Source organism: Dromaius novaehollandiae, chromosome 5, assembly GCF_036370855.1.
Source record: "Dromaius novaehollandiae isolate bDroNov1 chromosome 5, bDroNov1.hap1, whole genome shotgun sequence".
NCBI classification, from domain to species: domain Eukaryota; kingdom Metazoa; phylum Chordata; class Aves; order Casuariiformes; family Dromaiidae; genus Dromaius; species Dromaius novaehollandiae.
In genome coordinates, this window is record NC_088102.1 from 55,416,858 (window position 1) to 55,439,788 (window position 22,931).

At 34.8% G+C, this 22,931-nt stretch overlaps 1 protein-coding gene across 8 annotated transcripts in view; it reads left to right on the forward strand.

Moving 5' to 3' along the window:
• ANO3 (anoctamin 3) overlaps positions 1 to 22,931 on the forward strand; it is a 304,803-nt gene that overhangs the window by 139,236 nt on the left and 142,636 nt on the right. For 7 of the 8 annotated variants that reach the window (XR_010389446.1, XM_064512865.1, XM_064512867.1 and 4 more), the window contains 3 exons: positions 13,647 to 13,805; positions 16,245 to 16,345; positions 21,713 to 21,757. Coding sequence is in view for 7 of the 8 variants with exons in the window: in XM_064512865.1 (XP_064368935.1) it covers positions 13,647 to 13,805; positions 16,245 to 16,345; positions 21,713 to 21,757 (305 nt within the window). In the remaining variant the exon portion in view is untranslated. The remainder of the gene's footprint in view (positions 1 to 13,646; positions 13,806 to 16,244; positions 16,346 to 21,712; positions 21,758 to 22,931) is intronic. The other variant, XM_064512866.1, reaches the window with a different exon arrangement.

Here is a 22,931-nt window from a genome sequence, read left to right on the forward strand (position 1 = left end):
AAATCAGAAACAATTCCTTGACAAACTGTACAAGGATAAAAGTACCTTCTTCTTCTCTGCTTATTAACAATTTTAGTTTAGGCTTGTTTTCAAAGGCTTGTTTTATACCTGAGACTCTCTGGAACAAATTACTAAAACAATTATTTGCAGTTAATGGTTTTGTGATGTTATTATCTCTCTCAATGATGGGCTATCTGAATAATTCAGCAACAAAGAACTAGTCTTGCTGACATGATGAAAACTGATACATGTTTTGTTCATGAATTGTCTAGTATTTCAGGTTGCATACCTGAAGTGTCACTTTCCATAACGCTGATTTGTATTGCTGAAGTTGTGAAATTTTAGAAACACCAGATTATTTTGGTGTATCATCTGGATGCCAGTCATCTTCTTGGTATTCATCTTTTTTTTTTTTTTAACCAGTTTCATTGTTTATAACTCGTATTCCACTTTAGTGTAGACTGCTGTTATTTCAGTATCCACAAATTTTATATTGACAAATTATGAGTTGTTCAGATGCATTAAAAAGCTGTCTTCATTATCTGTCTCTTCTGTCTTTTCATCATCAGTTGGTACTGAGATTGTGTAGAAAGTATCTTCTTGCATCGTATGACTGCGTGCGTGTGTGTGTGATTGTGCCAAGGGATCTCATACACAGGAACCATACCAAGAAGTGGCTGCTGAGCAAAATTTTTCGTAAGTGGTATCTAATACTGGAAGTGAAATGCAGAAAATGAGAGGGTCCCTGAGTGGAAGGTTGATATTTGCAATGTTTTAATTTCACCAAGAAAGGAAAGCAGGCTAAATAGACTTTGTCACTCGAATGGGAAGCAACATATGTCCACAGAAATGGTGAAGTCAGTAGCAGTGAATTCTCTTCTCTGTACCAATTATTTTAACATGCATAGTGGCAAGATAGGAGGAATATGTGAGAAATACCACTTCCATTTCCTTTCATTTACTATGTTTGTGTTACTCTCTTCAGTCAGATGAAATTTTTAATTAGGCAATCCATTGTGTTATCTGGCAAGGCAAAGGGAGGATTTCTAGGAAAAATTTCACACATTCTCATTATGGTTTCAGGCACTGAAAAGAAATGCTACATATGTAAAAGCCAAGTTTTTTGATATCCACGAATATCAGCTATAATACTGCATGTCAGAACCATCTTTGTGTTGAATAGGATCTGACACAAATTCTGTTCACGTCTCTGGAAATGTTATGTAACTTCTAAGGAATTTTAAATAAGATCTCAAATGAGCAATTGCCCAAAACATAGTGAGAATTGTTTCTAATCAGGTGGACATATTGGTGAAAATTTAATTTAGATTGAGCAAAACGCAGTACTCTCAGCATAGGTGAGTACAGGTCTGTTGAAAATCTGGAATATATTGTTTAGTCTTTGTATTGGATTATTTGTGACTTTGAACATGTCTATTCCTCTCTTTTTTGCAAAACAGGTATTTTGCTCACAAAATTCCATGTGGGTAGCTTTGAAAGATGGAATAAATTAAATATAATAGCTGCAGAATGAAAATGTTCTTCACTTTTGATCTTGTACTTTCCACACTTTTGCAGGAATTACTTTCTTTTCTTTTTCTGTTTAATTCCATACCATTCTAAGTTGCACCACTCTGACTTCCTTAAATTTGATTTGTGCTATAGTGTCTAATCCTGTGAATCGATCCCTGACACCATGTGCATTACTTCACTTCCTGCTTCTGTGTCGGGTGAAAGCTAGGGGTGCATGCTGAAGGAGAAGGTCTGGCTATAAAAAGATTTTAGTGTATAAATAAGCACAAGTTGGTATCAGGTGGCAGCAGTGTAGGAGTAAAAAAGAATAGCAAAGGGAGTCTGATAGATACGCAGTAGTCAGCTGGTGCAATTCAATAACACACAAGTAGATAATGTAGGCTGATGGTTTAAAAGAAATGATAGTGGAGAAAATCTGTCTACCCCAGAACAGAATGGTCAACAAAATGGAGCAACAAAAGATACCTTCGTGATTATGGTTCTTGTACGCGGTTCCACTGCTTGCTACCTCCTACAGTAACGTTATACGTGAACAGGCATCCCTTCAAAATTTTGCATGAGATCCCCTAAGCCTGCCCCTTTCCTGGAGCACATATCTTTGTCATTCATGCAGCTTCTCTACAATGGGGAAGTACCCTGTGAATCTGAATAGAAGGAAGATGGGAAAAATTGCCCTCTGTGAAGAAGCTAAACTAATGGCTGATTCTTCAGTTCACCCCTAAAAAGTTAAGCTACAAATCTATTAGGAATGACAGATATTTCTGGAATCTTCCTCTCCTTTCAGAGAACAGCAGAAGTGCTACATAGTCCAATGCAGTATATACAAAAATACATTAGCCTGGCTAATTATGCAGCCTGTCATGTTGAGCAAGCTATGTTGCTTCTGATGCCTGAGATAGTATGGATATGTTTGCATATGCAAATTTGTCACCAATTTTCTCTCCTGGATTATTATGCTCATGGTTATTCACAAATGGAAAAAAAGCAATAGAGACTTAAAATTCATCAACATATGTTTTTTTCAATTAAGTAATTGAAAGAAAAAATATAATAGATCTATTTCTGGCTTCTCCATTTGAAAACTCTCTTCAAACACAAAAAGATGACTACTAACTGAGTAACATGCTTAGAAAATTTTTCAGAAAGCATATTTTGGAGAACCCTTAAGCAGAGGATGATTTTAAAAATGTTAAAAATGAGTCTAGTACTACTTTAATTAAATACATTACTATAGCCTAAAATCTTAAAAATATCTTTATAGTTAATTCCGTGTAACTTAAGAAGTGTGTATTCTCGTAGGGTCCTGGGTTCAATTTCAAACATCCTGAAACAAAGCAAACGTTAACTGGGAATCTCACTTTTGTTCTGGGAAATAAGACTGTTGCAATTAACATCAGAAACAGTTGTTTGCAGAAAATACTTAAAGCTAAAAGTTGCCATAAGCTCTGAATGTAGATGAGAATCACTGAAATGGTGGCGTTCTTCAGGTTGAGTATTACTGAAGCTGTTAACACAAAACTCATACTAACAGTGTTAGAGAAAATTAGTAATCAAAACAAGATAGATGGTTTTCATCACTCAGCCAGGAATCAGTATCATTTTACTTAATACTATCTTATGAATTTCTAAGAGCAATAGTAAATTATACTGGTAGAAAATTTTATTGTATGCTAAATAACCATTTTACCTACAGTTAGAACTGGAAAGCTATTCATTTAGATTTTGCAATTTTTTGTGCATTACCTAAGAAGTGTACGTGTCAAACTTTACCTCTGTCAGAATTCCTGTCCTAGTTCCTCCAGCTGTTTCCATGACTACTTCAGTCTCTCACATGATTTAATAGTCCTGAACAAATGCATTATTATCTCTAAAACATCTCTTAAAAATCAACTTCTTTGGAAGGTAGTAAGAGATACAGAAAAACTATTTTTCCTTTCCTGACTTTTCACCTATACTTTAAATTATAAGCTTCACTTCTGCCCACACACACGCTTATCCATTCCAAGCTGAATTCTCCTTGCAAGCATACAAAGTGTATTGCAGGGACTTCCATACAATCCTACCCATTTGGGCTGTAAGACTCCATGCCAATAAATGTTATGGTGGTGCTTACAAAAAGGAGAATTTTATGGTAGCAATAGGTCAGTGAACATACATATGTCTTTTTCCTGAGAAAGCAAATATATTTTAAAGTCCATCTTATTTGCCTTTCATTCTTCCTCAGGTGTTTTCCCTGCATCCTTGTCTAAAAAAAAAGGCTACTGGCAAGAATGTCTTCAAACTTTATGACTAAGGCAAGAAAATCGGTTAATCTGAATTGTATTACATTCCTAATGTGTATTCTGCACGTTATCCGTGCATAATATGAGACAAATTAAGTGCTCTTTTGCCACACTGACTCAATGGGAATTTTGTCAGTTGCTTTCCATGGCCCTGTCTTATGTGGGAGTTGTATTTCTGATCCGCTGACTGTTATAATGTATTATCTGGAGATGCTTTAAGTGAGCTTGACTGCTGACAGACTAGCGGTGGTCCCTATGTGGACGTGCCCTAACAAGCCCCAGGGCAGCAGAAGCCGCCCTAGCAAGAGACTCTGCCCCCTCTCCCCCATCTCCCTCCTCTCTCCGCTCTCACCCCTCTCCTTCATTTACCTGGCAAAAAAACTCAGGACATTTGAATAAGATTTTTTAATATGTTGCTTCACTAGTGGTAACAGTCTATCAAAATGACTTTTCTTTAACAAGTTTAGCTGTCATAGAGTTCACAAGCTGTCATTTTGAGGATGTCTTTCTAAGGGAGGAAATAAATTTTGTTCTAAACATCATTGCTTTGAAATAAAAAGATTTTGGTGAGAGAAATTTAAAAAAATTTTAGGTGCAAACTGTAACAGAAGGATTTTGGGCCTCAATTGTGAGCATCCATCTACCTTTTTGATAACAGATACTAGTCTCTTGGTATGTTTACATTCCTTTAAATAGTTTTACAAGTCTAAATCCAAATTACACCACCTACAGGACAGGAAGTTGAACTTCATCCTGTCTACTGTGGAAGCAAAATAAACATATTCTGTGGGGGCTTAAAGTCTGAGCACTGTATCATTCAGCGCTTGTGTAAGCAAAAGTTCCCGTTGCAGGTTATTGCTGAAGATACTGATATTCTTATATATAGTAACTTCCTTCCCTACATTCTTTATAAGAAGTAAGCCATAGTCCTTGAAGCCAGAAATTCAAACACAGACGGTTCCCTCCCTTGGCTGCACTGCAGTGGGAATATTGTGTCTCCCCATACGGGTACCTTTGGGTCCGAATAACCTGCTCCAGGCTGAGCTTAAGGAGAATTGCAGTATGGTTTGTGTATGCTGCCAGCCTAACCCTCTAATTGTGCTTTTATTCACGTGTCATTTGTAGCTATTGACTGGGGTGTAAGTAGAGGAAACTATGTTTTAGGTCTGTTCTAAAGCAACTTAAAAAGTGCATCAGCAGGAAACTACTAACAGATGATGTTATCAGCTACTGTGTATATGTGTACATATGTATAAAACTTGTAGAAATTATATTCATTTTCATTGTCATCAAATTTCAGGATACTATGAAGCAAATCATAAAATATAATTACTAAAGGTCTTATATCCTGCTTTTTATTTAGCATTCATATATTAGAAAATGCTAGTAAAATTATTATACATAAAACAAGCTACACTTTTTTTTCACGTCAGACTTGATTTACTGGGTGTTGATAGTAAGTTAGAGTAAATTAATTTATTAAAATAAATATATGTAGAATCTAATAATGCAGCTTTTTCCAGGCTAAATTTCACACTGAAGTAATTTGGATTTTTGCCTGACTAAAAATTTCTGGGTCGCTGTTCAAACCAGAGTCAACGATGAGAAGTATGTAAATTAACATCCAAGCGATGAATTGAATATACTGAAGTAACACTTCACAGTTCAGGACCTTTATGTAAATCACCAGTTGTTGTCCATAGCATTTCGATGTATAAATCAATGCCAAAAGAAGAGTGCTCAAGAGGCCTTTTTTATACATCCCCATGGAGAAATTAACACAAGAAGAATACAAGCATCTATGGGCTGTTTCCATGATTTGGTCAGATGAGTAATGTTTGAAGTTGCGAGTTTAAGATAAGAAAATGGCACTCCAGTGAAGAGATCCCGGGGTATTGTGAAGGTGAATGTTAAAAGAGGTTAGATTTTTGCCCTGGCTTGAATGCTTTAAAGTGTGGTTGGATATTAAACTCTAACTTCAATCTACAGAATAGGTAATAATGTTATATTAATATTTTAGTAGTAAATATTAATATTACATCTATATCTCTACATTTATATTTTACATTAATAGATAATATCTGATTGTAAAGTTCAGTAAGAAGATTTTTTATTTGCTTGTAGAATTATAGCTATGCAGCATCAAATAAAGCTAATTGGGCCTGAATTCAAAGCAAAGGAAAGGAGGTGGTTCTCCCAAAAATTATCTGTGGAACTCCTTGTCACAGGTGTTATGAAAAATGAAAGATTATATGGATTCAAGGACAGTGTCAAGGGATGGACAGTTATGGGAGAGAAATTGGTTGAAAGTTACCAGGTGTATAGCAACCTGATCTGAAATAGCTGAATATTGGGCTAGTGCTAGATGGCAATATTATGTATGTTTCCTAATACGTGCTCTTTCGTAGGTTGAAGATACTTGATGTTTTGCTGTCGCACAGCTTAGAGTCTAAACATTTGGACTAGTCAATGAGAATTTGCATATTGATTTCAAAAGTATCAGGGATTCATTACCATTTTGCCCATTGTAACAATGTTTGTTGAGCTATTTATACAAATACAATTATACATACTAGATACATCTGCAATATGGAGTAGATGCTTGGGAGGAGGATAGAGAGGAAGAATTTTAGACCTTATCATAGCATCCCCTTGTGAACCAGAAGACTAGGAATTATAAAAGAGGAAAAAAGGGAGAATGTACAGTGCTGTGAGATGCTGTTTCTACATTTAGATACCTCACGGTTTCACATATATTTGAGAACAGTGTAATGTATAAATCCCCCATCCATAAGCGAATCAATAACCATTTGAAGTTAAATAAGTAAGTAAATAAATATATAGAGACTTTATCAGACTTTAAGTATTTGCTGGTATGTTAGCTTGTTGAGGCTTGTCGAATGTTGAGATCAGACTTTTAAATGGGGTTTTGGTTGAATTAACTTCTGAATTAACCTAGCTAATTACTCATTAAGGGATTGATACGTAATATACACCAAGACACACATGATAGGAAATAACCTTGAGACAATGCAGTCTTCTCAAATCTTGATTTTTTTTTTTTTTATGGAATCTTTGAACATCTTGTGTTTGTGGGCTTTTTTCCCCCTCCGCAAAACTGTCACTTCTGGAATCATGCTATAGCATGAGGATAGACATTCTTCACCTCTAGTCCTTCCCGAAGTAAAAAAAAAAAAGTATATCATTTCTGAGGGATCAGCGATGCAAAAACAACCCCCCCCCAACTAGATTACAGTTAAATTATGAATGCACGTTGCTTTATTTATGTACATCTTAAGGCACCCTTTTAATTTAATGTTCTCAGAATATTTGACTTCTAAATGATTAGTCCTGGCAGTATTACTTTGCTGAAACTGAGGTATTTTGGTAATCACCTCACGTAACCGAAGTAACTGTGAAAGTTTCAGATTTTACTATTCTTCTCTCTGCACAGATTGATTATACCTGCAGTCAGGGGCTTAATGAAGTTTTCAACATTTTTTAAATATATTTATTTCTTAATGAACTTTAAAGTGGGAACTCAGCAACAAAGATTTTAATCAACATTAAAACTGGTCTGCGATCTGTTTAATTATAAAGCTAAATTATAAATCATTTTTAATCGAAGCTTTTTGCTGGTATACAGCGTCTGGTGAAAAAAGAAAGTATATGTTATATGTCATTATTTTTTCAGGCACTTCCAAAATTTGCTAGTGGTGGTGCTATTAATGAAACGCACCAAACTTCAGGCCTACCATACTGTGTCATTTACTCTTACATACTTCTAAAAGCTGCTTGATGTTTCAGGAAGCATTCCAGTTCATTGTGCTAGAATATTTTTTGCTACATATGGGTTGAAAAATTGGCATGATATTCGTTTACTGCACAGAATAGTGGACGGAAGTCTGTGGAGCTAAAATATTTATAATTTCTGTGAATTGTGCTATTTAAATTAATTGGAGAGAGAAAGGGAGCCTGTTAAACAGCTGTTCCCACTTTGTAAGCACAGCAATGCTTATTAATTAGAATCTGAAAAATAGTTTCTTGAAATATCCCTCCATTTTGGCTAAATCAAAGGAAACTCTACTTGTACCAGATTCAGATAGAAATTTTAAGTATATTTTTCTTTTTATTTTATAACTTTGCCAAATATTTGCTTTTTTTGTTTGGCATTTTTGCTTGAGCAAACACTTCTTTTTCTAGGTTAAATTGATCAACTGAGCTTTTGTCTTGTGTAAACTGTAAACTTCAGTTGAATGATAATGTCAGTATGTGAATTTCACAGTTTCATACTTTGAAGCAGTGTCTCATGTTGTTATTTGTCATAAAAATTGCAAGCTATGAAACAACCAGAAAATGAAGGGAAATAGTGAAGAAACACAAAGAATTGCAATAGCTCTGAAGGGGAAAAGCCTCACGTAATATTTTACTTTGAAGCAAGCCCATGTATTATGATTCTGCATTGCATAACATGTTTTGAGTGAGGGAAGTGCTTGACAGCTTCAGTACACAAATAGATACAATTTGGAGTTCTTGTGTTTAAAGACTTGGGAAGAAAAAGATGAAGTGAAAGTGCTGACTTTGAAAGCTGAACTATACAGCAGTATTCCAAAACGAATTTCCCACCCAAAACATTAATATGTTTTCTTATGTCTTTCTGAGTGTAGGAAAGCTGATCAGGTGGATACTCTTTCAGAAAATCTGAATAAGAGGGTAAGGAATATGAAGAGGATTAGAGAAATGTGAACATTGATCAGTGCTTTTAATGCACCTTTACCAGATGAAATCAGATGAGAGTAAGGATTTTGAAAAAAATATTGCTTCTGATGCTTTTCTCTTCTGCTCTGTTGAGAAAAAGGTGAAAGAATGAATCAGAGATTGTTACTGGCCAACAGCAGCAGATAAATAATAAATGTGTTTTTGGCTGAATGCCTAAAAGCTTGATTCACTGTGCATTTATCTCTGTTTATGGTAACTTGCATCCCATCTAGAAGGACCAGCTGTGCAAGGTGCTCTTAGTGTCCAATATACCTTGACTCATACGTGTAACTGAAAGTGCTGCTCCCTGTTCTCCCTATACATTATGGAGCTCCTTCAGATCAACCAAAAAACACCTCAACCACCAAATAAATAATTTTACTGGCAGAGATATTCCTGCTAGCATGTGGGAACAGCATGGCTACAGAATTACACCAAGGTGAAACTATAATAGCATGAAAGTGAATCAGGCCTGAAATCGATAAAGTGTAGTTCTGGTTCACTGCATGACTGTGGTGAGTGGCTTCAGTATTGCACGTATCAATCTGTGCATCTGTAAGAATAAGGTAATAATTCTCTGAAAGTGGTCTGAGATATACAGATGGCAAACCTCTCTCTACTGACAGTGCAGATCATTAATATTTATTGGACATTAAACCCAAAGAATTCTGTTAAGCATATAGGCATTTGAGGGCCTATTTGCATATTGCTGCTAGTCTGAGAAAGAGAAAAATAGTTCTTAATTCACTCTACTGTTGCAATAAAACCTCTTTCCAAGACAGAAGAGAAGCAGATATTTCATAACTAAGGAAAAAAAGCTAGAAATTATAATCCACAGGAAAGGTAACGGTGTACTGCAAGAAGTCAGATTTAATTTGCAGAAGGTCTATACAGGCTGAGGCCTTCTGCGTGAGCAGAGTGTTCCCCCTTCAGGGGGATCCTGGCCAGACTTTTTCACAGGTGATGTTGCCTGCTTCATGGATGACAACAGCCAGGTCTAGTCAGCTTTTGTGAAACACTTACGAGGAAATATTTTATTGTTGAAGAGCAACTTCATCCCTCAAAATATACTTTACAAAGCAATCAAGTCATTATGGGACTCAGTAAAAATGGAGTGTTTTTTACCACAGGATAGAGATATGAGGGAAGGGGGAAGAATTTTCCAGCAGCAAGGGAAATGTGTAAACAGTACTTTTGGGAATAGTGCTGATGCTCTTTGAAGAATAAAGGAGTGATTCAAACAGGTGACAGAGCAAGGCTACCCTTTTATTCTCAGTGACTAAAATACAGGGTGTCATTAAGGCAGTGTGTACTCAGGCCTTCAGTTATGCAAGCAAGAAGCATGCTGCAGAGTGAGCCAAGTCCAAACTGTAAAAGCCCGGAAGACTTACAGCTGTTAAGGTGCTTTCTCCAGGAACACTAGGAAAATCCATAAACCCTGGTCATGTTGTGGTACTTCATTTTTTTAAAAGATAGAATGTTATAGAAACAGGATTTCTGCATCTTAGATGATGTCATCTCATTCTTTGAAATTTCTTTCTTTATATACAGCTAGTAAGGGATGAGAATGAGTGGGTCTTCATGTAAAGATCCCGCTATTTTTGTGCACTATTTTAGTCATAATTTCAAATGCAAATTAGATTTCTAGTGCGAATTGCAAATACTCCTCTCACTTCACTGAACGTATAGCAGTTTGCACTGTTAAAAAGTTTGAGACACGGTATTATATTTTGGTCAGATATATATGGAAATAAAAAGAAAGAATAAAGCCTTTTTTTCTCCTCAGTAGTTTACTGATACCCTGTGAACATGGTGAGACAGAGATTTCCCCAAACAATTTTTTCCTTCACTGGCTAACTTAGTTTACCAAAAATAGGGGAAATAGGTTTTCCATCAATATAAAGAGCCAATTCTTGGTTTCTCAGATAAAGCTGTACATCAGATAAAGGTGCACAGAAAGGAAATTTAGTAGAGTTGAAGAAAATAGGGTATGTTTTAGATGTCAGCTGTGATTGTATGTTACTTCTTTGCTATTTAACGTGGCTGCAAATCAAAAATACCCCAGAGGCTTCGTACCTTTTTTGCAGGAAAGAAGGCAGATGCTGTGGTCAGAGACTTCAGTTTTATTACTTTACACAACTTCCTGAAATGCAAAATAATGCTGTGCTGGTTAGTAGATGTTAGAATATTATATGCTGCAGAAATTTGACCCTTAATTTGAGCTACACGTTAATTCTACTTGGGAGTAGGGAGAATATCTTGGTGCTTTTTTATATTTCATATGTCTCACTGAAAATGTGCAATTGTAAATAAAAGCTCTTTTTTAAATTCTGTGTCCTGTTGGTTTTTGTTTATTTTGCAATTAAACAATACAAAGTGTTGTTCGTATAGATTTCAGTTATGTAGTCCATCTTTTCTTCCTTGGCTTTGTCTCTTTCTTCTGTAGATTTAGGGAGTTTTTTTAGTTTACATTTTTTTCAGTCACTTAGGTGATGGTGTCTAGTTGACTCTAGATAGATTCTTAAATTTAGGTTAATTACATTATATACATATTATTTATATTAGTTCATGTTACATTTTCTGTGATTTGGCCTCTTTCTTCACCCATCTTAAAATACTGTTTCCCGTCAGTTAGGCTAAGAGCAGGTAAAGGTTTCTGGATTATACATTGTCCATTTTTCTTGTAATTGAGAAAAGAGCCAAAGTCCTGAAATTACAGGAGGAGGTTAGCACAGCGGTGATCAGCCAGTACTTGTACACTGAATATTTCTATATTTGATCTTCGGATGATACCCCATAGCCATCAGTTATACATCTCACAGTAAGTCTCACATTAAAATTCTGAAGAGAAGAAATGCCAAATTGTGAAAAGAAGAAATGTCAATTGAAGGAGGAAAAGGAGACCATCTTTTACACAGCAACTTAGAGATGAAGAGCTTTACCCAGAAAGCAGAAGATTCAGGTTAGTTTCTTAGCTTTGAGGGATTTTAATTCACATCTCCTATTTTCCAAAGACAGAAGTAGCTTCCACATCTGCTTGGTTGTACCTGAAGCACAGTATGAAAGAGAGACTGTAACTCTAGCCAAGTGGGAAAAGTCTAGGTTTCTAGCATCCATTTTGTATTTACAGAATCTTTAAGTAAAATACATACGCAGCTATGTGCCTTGGAGCAGGTAACAATGCTTTTATGGTTGATTTTGAAAAATGTAAACTGCAAAAGAAAAACAAGTGATACCATTGCCCGCTGCTGAGGGGGAAAAGAAACTTAATTCTACTGAAGTTGGAGCTTCATGTACTTAAGTAATGTTCCCAGTAGAGTGATAATATGCATTTTTGTAGCAAGAGATGGTTTCAGAAGGACAATTGTTTGGTTGTTGCTTGCAGAGAAAGAGGAAGAATCATGTTAAAAAACTTCAGTTTTTGCAAACTGAGATTCTTAAAAGCACTAAATATGTAGAAAGCTGGTGGTGAGGTATATGGGGATGAGAAAAACCTTTCATTTAGAAACAAATGAACTGGTATTCAGTATTTATACTGATGATATCACGTACTACTAACACATGCTTCTGTTTATCAATAGAAAGCATACTATTGGATATAACTCCAATTATTAAATATTTCATATCAAATAACCCAAATAGCTAGTTTTAGAAATTTATCCTAAATAGTGCATAATAAGGCATGAATAGACTTTTAGTCACATATATATGGATGTAACATGTCTTGCTTAAAACTATTGCACTTGTTCTGGACAGTTTGTGTTAAAAATCAGTAAGGCATTCTCCAAAAGAAGATAGCTTCACAGTTTACCTTTTCAGATTTCAAAATCTTCGTAGTCTGACACTTGTTGATATAGTCACTGTCTTTTCTGAATCATGGAGAACACAATGCAAAAATAGCTTTCAGTAGCAGCACATAAAGTGGGCTTTCCCATATCAAGGTCAGAGAATCCCTTGTGTTTACAAGCATGGTGGAAAGGAACTAGACAAGATTTAAACATTGCAAACATGTCATTGAAAAGCACTTGAACCTGAGCATCCAGGAAAGCATTCAAATCAAAGTGTTTCTTACTTATTTTTTTGTAATGGTTTCTCTCTTTTGCAGAATATTTAAGTGTGATTGTTCAATAAAATTTGCCTAGATACAAAACTGGGGTACTTGATTTAGTTTACTTGCCTTTAGGTTTTACAAATTCCTACTGGAAAAGTAAAGATTAATTGCTTTCAACTAATACTGTAATGTTGATTTTGATTTCTCAGAAATCTTCCTCCCTCCCCTTTTAGCCATCCAGTCTTCCATAAGGACGTTACAGAGGTGTTATTTCCTATTTATGTCAGGCTCATTCCTAAAAACGGTTATGCAAATGAATCATCCTACTCATAGGAAAAAATCCCCATGACTTTCCTCCCATGCATGTTGTCACTGCTGAGGTCTAACACTGCGTTTCTTGTAGTGATATCATTCTTGTGGTATATTTTTTACCACAGAACTCTGAAAGAGTAAGTATCAGTGAAGAAAGGATGAGTAATACACTGTCATTTTATGTGGTTTTAGACAAAGTCAGAAAAGTTTATTACCCGTAATGGGTTCCAGTGTTAATTATTTACTTATACCAAGCACTTGCTTTGTGGCTGGCGAAGAACTGTCTTCCAACCTCTGATTTACATACCCTTTGCAAAATGCTAGCAAAAATGTTCATAGCACTTCCTTTCTCACCCAGTAAAACAGCAAATACTGATTTCAAAGTATCCTTACTGCACTCCTGCTGCTACTTATGCAATAAAGGCAGGAGTTCATATCTATATATGCTATTGCTTAATTTCAAGGCTTTTTCACAGCTGAAAATAATAGCTAGAATATGGTTGTCATGGATTCATTTTATTTTATTTTAATTAATTTGAAATCCTGAGCAACTGATGCATAAGAAACTGCATGTTCTTATGGCTCATTCTTTGTATATTTATCCTTTAGAGGTGTGGATATTTTCATGCTTTAGAAAATGCTTCGTTATATGGAGTTCATGATGGAGCTGTTTGTTTTTGTGAATGCCATATTTATTTTATCTTCTCCAGACTGAAACGAATGCCATGGCATCATCGGGCCTCTTCTTCAAAGATGGCAAAAAACGCATTGATTACATCTTGGTCTACAAAAAGTCAAGTCCGCAGGTAGAAAAAAGAAGCACATTTGAGAAGAATTTGAGAGCAGAAGGCTTGATGTTAGAACGAGAGGTCAGTCTTGTAGTTTGTAGTAAAAAACAATCTTTTTTTAATCCTGTCATACTCTGTTGAATTTTTGAAAGATTCCTGATGTCTTACAAGTCTTTCTGGTCAGGCTATTTCTTCCTTTATGGTATATTTTCCACCTAAGCCAGATTGGGCCGATTTGTCACAATTTTTCATGTTTTTTCATTTGATGTTTATAGGAGTAATCTGACCTGAAGCTAAAGTAATATAATGATAAATTTGGCTCATCTCTACTCAGAACTGGTACACCTCCTCCACATGGCACTCGTGAGTCTTCTGAAACCACAGTTGAGATGACCCTGCCCATTAGTTACAACGTCGCAGTCTCAGAAAGTGTTCTTTTGTCAACATACTTCTCTAAAGGAATTTCTCTGTGTTGTTTGGCTAAAGGGGAGTTTGAAGTGATTCACCATAGATTTAACTGTTTTAATGGTATTTGTTTAATACCATTAAATAAGCAGCAATAACTGTTTAATAGTATATGTTTAAAATGCTGTACGTGCACACACGCACAGCTAATGAACAAGCCTATTACTTTAATATTGTTAAAAAGCAAAATTAAATTTTATGCTTAGTTCAAGCTTTCACTGATAAACCTTTTTTTAATAGGCACTGAAAAATTTGATATTAAGAGGAATTTTAATACTTTCTTAAAAGCTGCAAGAGGATGATTTTGTCTGCATGTCTCTGATCTGATACAGTCTGCTTTCCCAAAATTCTATGCTAATATCTCTTCAAGGCTTCTAATATGGTTGCTTATATTAAAGAGATGAATTAATTGTATCTGGGTGCTCGCAGTCAATCTTTCAAATAAATAATAAAAAGAAGGTATTTGTACTGACTTAAAAACAATATAGAGAATTGTGTCTTTGGTTGCATTTTCTTTTCCATGTTCCTGCTGTGCAGTAGCTTGTATGCTGCTCTGTACTGCAGTGGATGGATTTTCAGGATTTTTCAGCTGCCTTCTGTAAAATGATGGACAAATACTTTATTTGTTCTTCTAGAACCATTTCACAAAAAAATGTTAAATTGTTGCTCTTGCGATTGGGATATTGGTAATGACAGTATTAATATAAGTAAAGGAAGTCAGAGTAAGGAAAACAGCCATGGATTTTTGCTGTTTCATGAATTATTTACAAAACAGGCTTAAGTTTAGTTCATTGTGAAGTTCCCATACTTAATGTCTTTCATCATTTATATTCTTCAACTCAGTAGAATTAGCTTCCATGTTCAAATAATCAGGTTTTAACTGTTTTGAAGTCATTCTTGCAAGTATTAGCTGACAATATAGCATGTTGTATATTCATAAAAAACTGACAATGTTACAGTGTTTTCAAACTTTCATTTAAAGTTTTTAAAGTTGTTTGAAGCCTAAGAGGAGAAAAAAAAAAAAAAGCTTTGAGGGCATTTATTGAAATCAGAACAATTTCAACTGGACCTATTCATAAGCATTGACATTTTAGAAAAAATATGTTTTTATAAGTTCAGAATTCTGTTTGTATTTCAGAGAGTTATCCTAGGTAGGAAGAGTTTTAAATCTGGCATATCTCGGTGGGCAATTGTCTTCCAGTAGCAATTTTTTTCCACATCTTTTGAGAAAAATAAAATCATAGAAGCATGTAGAAGCACTATTGCAGAAGTATGAAATGATTTTAAATAAAGTTTGTTTTATCTTCCTTTACTAAACCTTGCATTATTCAAGTGTTTTGGGAGGCTTTAATCAGATTCAACTCTACCGAAATATTTGCGTATAAAATCCTAAACGGATACATATGAGAATATAATTTGAGAAAGAAGTAGAAAAGATAAATATAGGTACCTATAATGCTGAACATCTCAAGTTTTATGCACAAGTCAATACATGATGGACAATGCTTTTGTGTAGTATTTCTTGTCCTTTTAAGAGAAGTCTAAATTCATATGGAGATCATATTTATAAATTTAAAGCATACATCACAGTTACTTAACCATTCCATAGATGTACCACTCTGGCAAAGTGAGACCTTCAGCCTTCTTTCAGCCGTTCTTACATCTCTAGCACCTGAGCACCGTTCTCCTTAAATAGGAGATGCATACAATGATCTTGAAACTGCTTATCTAGGATGATTTTGAGGCACTGTAGAATGCACACATTTAAACCGTGGTAAAAATTACTGCATAGAGACTTTTTGTACTCTTGCTGGAGTTGTGAGCAAAGATCTGTCCTACAAATACCTTTTGACAGTTGCTAGTATCTCAGGGGTTGGGGAAAAAAAAGTTATTCATTTTCTTCTGTCTGGCTCAGTGGACTTACAGTATTTTCAAACCTGCATGGGCACTTTGGGCCTAAAAGCAGAATTTGACCCTGAAGAATGATTTTAGAAACCAGAATACCACATGGGATTGAATTATTAATGTATATTTATTTGTTACTACTCATTGCAGCCAGCTGTTACAAGCAGTGATATCATGTTTGTTAAAATTCACTGTCCATGGGAGACGTTGTGCAAGTATGCAGAAAGAATGAACATCAGGATGCCTTTCAGGTATTGTGGAAGCTATTTTAAGAAACTTCTAATTCAATGCTTGATATTAAAAATTTATTACTTCTCTTAAGGCTAAAATGCAATCTCCTCATTGCATTGTGCCAGGCATGTTGTATATTTTATATAAGATGCTAAGGAGAGAGGAGAGGAGAAACAAAAAATATCCAGTGTTCTTTTCACATTTACCTGTAGTATTTGTTTTCAAACTTAATTCCAAGTCAAATCAAGCATATACCTGTGGAACCTGCTGTTAATAGTTCACATGCCATTTTGGATCTCTGTGACAGTGTTTCAGATATTATCCATCTGAGGTGAAGTATTCTCCATTGTAACAGGGTGGTATTTCTGAAGTCATATCCAAAGGCCAGTGAAATGAAAGAAATAGCTGGTGCTTGTATGTCTCCAATATAACACATACTGGCATACTTTGGAGAAAATGAGATCTCTTGAGTTCTTGGTCCCTCGCTTTCCTTTTGTAGTTAATGAATTCCTGAAGTGAGTCTGTATGCTAAACATCCATTATTTACAAATCCTATCATATCTCTTTTTGCAGTAAATATTGCAGACAAGTTAATATCTCCTGTAATATTGAGAAAATGTCTGTTTTCCATTCCAGTAATTGTATCTTTCCAAAGAGAGAAGAGCTTTGTTGTTTGCTTTCAACCTCATCAGGAGTTAAACTGGTAATCAGTTACCAAAGCTGTGTGTAACTCATGGAGAATACTCTTACAGCACTCCCTTCTCACTTAAGCTGTCAAAAGCTCTATCTTTCATGTCCCTGCTGATTTCAGCTATCACAATGCAGCTCTTTCATTGGTCCTAAGTCAGAAACTCAGGCATTCTGAAGCATCATTAGCTCAAAACCAGTTTTAAATACTCAATTCTATCCTGAGTTTTCACGTCATCCATTTAAGCCTCCTTTCCATAAAAAATATCTTCTGTAATAGTCATATTCTGTATGTTTAACACTATGACTGTAAAGTGCCATTTGAGCTTCTCTAGTTCAAATAATTCATTGTCCACATTTCAAATATGGAAGTGCTTGTGTGTGTGTGCGTGTATGCACACGTAGATAAACATTCTAAATTATATTTCAAAAAAATATTTTTCCTACTTTGATACTTGAAGTCAAAACATTAAGTTAGGTTTTAGAAGTGGTTTGAATTCTTCATCATTTTAGTAACTTCACAGATCAGTAGTTCCCTTCAGATAAAACTGGGCAACCTTTGCAACTTCTGCAAAAGAAATGGCAACTTTTTCATTTTTAATAGGACTCCCTTATAATAAGAACTGGTGATAATGTGACACTAACTTCCAAGCCACAGATTTAAAGTGTGTATCTATGGAATCACTGGCTGATTCACATGGAAGATAATGTACACAAAAGTGCTGGAGGATTCTGCCTGTATTGTACATGAGAAGAGCAAGCTCTTAATAACTTTCCTATGAATACAAAAGTTATAAATGATCATTTTCACACCTCTCCTTTTGGGAGAGTTTTGAACTTTTTAGGATTTCACTTCAAAACTTTTATAAGATAAAAGACCTATTTTTTCAGGTGAATATTAATAGATATCAGTTCCTATCAATAGGTAATGATATCAGTAGATATTGATGTAGATAGATCTCTATAGGTATTAATTCCTGTTGATAGGTATCAATGTCCATATGAATGCTACTTGTTTAAGGGTTCTGGAAAAGCAGAAGAAATTGGGCAGAACACAATGATGACAGCCTGCTAGAAACTCACCTTGAGAGAAACATACTAATGTCTGGGTTAATTTAGAATGTCTCCTTTTCTTGAACAATCTGGACTTGAGAAACTTTGTTTTTATTGAAGGGCAGGTACTGTAATCTGTTATTTTAGAAATGAGTTTCTCAGAATGGTCAGCATAAGGAATTCTTACAAAATTCTCCCCTTGTTCAGCATGTGTTCTTTCCACTTAGGTTTTTTTTTTTTAATAGTTAGTAACCAATTTTTTTAATGGGAAAGTAATAACATTTCCTTTAACAGTCCTAAAAACAGATTCTCGCTTCTCTAAACTGAAGGAGGATTTGATTTGTAAAATCAAGTGTGAAATATGACTTTCTACTCCACCTCTGAAGTCTTCTCTGATAAGCTGGAATAAGAAACAAAGGACAATATAACAATAAACATTTTTGTGAATAATCATCTATCTGTTCACTGACTAAGCTCACACTCATTTTGTGAGACAACATTTTGGGATGTATGTTAAGGTGGATCTTCTAGAATCAAGCAGTCTATACCTGATAATCAATTTAGGCACAAAGTATCTATTAACTTGTCATAGAGTTATACTCATGAATATTTGCCATGAATATAAAGATCTGAGCCCATCTTATACTATCTCAGTTAAACATCTTTTCTAATCCTTAATATTCTCCTGTCTAGCAGTTAATAAGTTTTTAGCTGTTTGTGCTATCTTACTTAAATCTTTCTTAAATCAAAAGTAAATAATAAGAGATGTTCACTTGCAAATACAAGCTGGTATATTGGTACCTTTATTTGAGCCTAATTATATAATTAGTTACTTTATTTGGAAGGCATTCAAAATCGTGATTATTTATTATACTATCAGTTGACATGTAAAGATTTCTCTCTTTTTCCAAAGTGTCTGATTCATGTTTCTTTGTTTCTGGGCTGTCTATTCAGCTTGCTTTTACCCTACCCATTTCAGATACACAACAAGTAGATAAAAATGCTAAATTGTGCTACTGCACTCTGTTGCTAGCTTTAGTATAGAGTGAAATACATTGTTTTGGCAGGAAGAGTTCACTGCCCAGCTCTACCTCCCTAATAGGACTGTGAGAAATATAAAATCTGTGACAATTTCTTTTTATCTTTAAAAAGACATTTTCATAGGAATGAAAATAAAAGTAAAATCTAAGACTGTGAATATTTCAAAACTACTTCTTTTATTTCTATACTTCTTTTAAATAAAAGTAAACACAGTAGTTTTATTTTGAACATGGAGTGGACACACTAGATTAGAACAAAGTTCCATCTTGCTGAGCATCCTGTCTTTGCAGACAATCTAAAGTACAGAAGCAGAGCAAATTTAGAGCACTGCTTCACCATGCCTTCTCTGTTTCCTGAAGTCTCTGGTTTCCAGGCTTCCTGAGACAGAAGTCTTATCTTCATCTTTGTTTTTGTTAGCCCCTGATGGACTTTACATGGATGGAAAAACAGCCCTGTACAGTTTTGTCATGACACTCTGTAACAACACATTTTATAAGTTAATTTTGTGTTCTGTAGAAAGCACTGCTTTTTGTTTGTTTTAAATCTTGAGCTTGTTTATTTAAATCAAACCTTTCTCAACTACATGGCATATATTATTTTCCTGAAATAACTACATTTTCCATTCATTGAAGAGGATGCTCAAATCATATAATTATCCCATAATTACAATGGACTAGCATTGTTATTTCCCAAGAACAGATTATTTTTTCTGGCCCGTATCTGATTTATCAGTGGCTTCTAGCTGTCCATTTTTGATGTGTAATTGAGGAAGAGAGATCTAACTTTCCTTATAATGCTTTAATTGCAGAGTGTAAGAGTGCACTCTTACTGTCTTGCACACTGTTGCAAACTTTCGGCTTTCAGCTGTGGTCATTCAAATACCAGATGCTGACATCATATATGAATAATACGTGGAGAATAATTATCCTGAATTAAAATCTTGCTTTTTAGGTTCATTCTACTCAGTCCAGGAATCTAAACAAACTCAATAATATTATTACACAGATTAATAAGAGTTTTTCTCTGTTACTGAAAAGGAACTTTTTTTTCTTCCCCAAGAGAGTACTCAGCATCCCAGAACACAGTTCTAGTGTGGCATTTTACCTAAACTTGTTGCCAGATATATAGTATGCATTATTTACGTAATATAATATGGAAGCCTGGTATTGAAAGTAAAAAGGATTTTTTAATTGTGTTTAAAAAGACTGTCTGTGGTAATCACTGTTATCTTTTCAATGCTTTCAAATATGATTTCTTACTTTAGCACCAAGCTGGATCCTGATTTATTTAGACTTTTTTAATGATTTGTAGAGTTTTTTATTAAAAACAAATATGTGGTCTATCAGTTAAAGTGAAGCTTTATGATGTATTTCTGAAACTCAGACAAAAGATTCATTTTATTTGTGCCTACAAGTATCCCTTGTGAAACATAAATTATCACCGTGTGTAATGAATAACTTAGGTATATCTGTATCTTAGCTGCACTCTGTGTGTGCAAAACAGCTGAAGACAAGGTAATGAAGGAAGCTCTTTTTTCAAAACTTTAATGTCTGAAAATCCTTTAATAATTCTTCATTGCTTCTTTTGCAATTCTGCCTAATACCATCAAGTCTCAGGCTGCCAACAAGCTACTGATTATGGTGGCATATTTTCTAGGCTGTATTTCCTTCGTACGCCTTTTAATGGACTTGTAATATTATTACTTTAATGTACCTTAATGAATCTCAAATACTGTCCAGATGAGCAGTTGCAGATCTTGTTAACTATGGGTTCTTTTTTTCCATGGTTATAGGATGGAGGAATGTGAAGGATCTAGCCCTCAAATATTTGCATAGCTGAAATGCAATGTGAAATGGTAGAGGGAGGCAAAAATAAACTAAAACTAGATATGCAAAATACTGTATTGTAACCAATATGTCTCTTTGGTTTTGAAAGTAACTGTTCTCTGGAGCAGTTCACTGGACTTCACTGAAAATTTCTGGTCTTGTTTCTTTGACACTACTGTGACCAATGAAGGATAGAAAGAAAAGAACTATAATATAAAAGTGATTGTTTCAAGTAATGTTCTTAGATTTTTAAGGACATGTAATGCCCTTCAGTTGCATGAAAAATGTCAAGGGAAATTGATGAGATACCACAGAGAATGATGATAGTGCATACAGTATCTAATTGCATTAAGTGTTAAGTATTCATGGTATTTAATGCATAGAGTGCATACGATATTTAATAGCATGGAAGCCTCTGGTAATTCTTCTAAAATAAGTATATGGAATAAAGAAATGCTAAGAAAGATCACATGACCTGAATATTAATGTGACAGCATTCGAACTCTATCTAGTGGGTTTCTTGTGAATGAATTAGTCATTAGATAGGTATAAATTAAATCAAAAATTAAAATTCCAGTCAGGAAAAATTTTCAAACTTGAAAATATGTGAAATCATAACAATGTAATGACTTACTATATTTCAATTGCCTTTTAAAAATGTTTTTCACCTGTCTATGAAAATGCACGTTATAAAATGTCCAGTTTTCTTTGATAATGTATATGTCCTTTTCAACTGTCTCTTACTTGATTATTCTCAGCTGATTTTTGCTATTCTTTCAGGAAAAAATGTTATTACACTGACTGGAGGAGCAAAACCATGGGCAGGTTGGTGGGTGATGTGTAGCTTCTAATTTTGTCAGATAGTCACCCCGCTAAAGAAAATCCTTTTTTGCAGTTGTAAATTTATCCAAGAAACTTGAAAATTAGATTGTTTTCCTGAAAGCTCAAAATATGTTAATTCAAAGTGCTAAAATATTCAGCTGTAACAAGATGCAGTACTGCAAAGTTTTGCCAGCTCTTGTTTTAGAAATGCAAAAATTTTCGTGCCAGGAAAAAAAATGGCCTTGTCCTGGCAGCAAGATTTAATACTGGAGCCATCTCTATAGTTACATCTTCTGTCACTAAGATGTATTTAATGTGCAAGATACTTTTGAGAGCAGCATGTCTTATAGTCTAAACTCTGGTGGTCAGCTATTTGCTTGAACAGGCAAAATGTAACTTTTCTCATGTGTGTCCTGTTGATCAGGACTAAATCAATGACACATGTTGAAGTCTGTTTTGAATTTTTATTTCAAAGCTGATGGAATAACTGCAGTGAAACATCTTTAACTCTCTAGGATTTAATGAGGTTGCATATCTGATAGATACTTCAGTCTGCCATTAATATGAATATTTGGAAAGCATTCAGTTATAGCATAAATGCCCAAAGACTTGGTAATCTCCAGAATTTTATCCAGGATGGTATGAGAGAGCAAATAGAGGCAAACATATGCAAACGTCACCTGTGGCTGCTGCCCTTGTTACTGCTTTTGTCAGCCAGGAGAAGTAGTAGTTGAGGCCAGAGGCAACAGCAGCAGGCAAACCGAGCCTGGAGGAATAAGGGAGAGAGAAGGGGGGAAACTGTGAGCTGTAATTGCTCCCTGTTGCTCTGGTAAAACATAATGATGTTGTGTAAATCCTAATGAACTGTGGAAGAGATATGAAAATTGCTACATGAGGGAAATCTTCTGGAACAGTTTTCTATCACAGGTTTTCTTGAGATGAATCCTGAGATGAGATTACATTCGATTTGAGTTCTCCTGTTACTACTTTAGATGATCAAGAGTTCTCATCATTTCTCAGGGACAATTTATATAGTCTCATGATGCCAGTTTGCAAGATTATCAGTAACAAAAATAGACCAAAAATCATTGAACAGTAAAGTGAGAAAACTTTTTATACATACACTAATAAAATACGTTAAAATAAAATAAGTTATAAATTTACAACTGCATTTTTC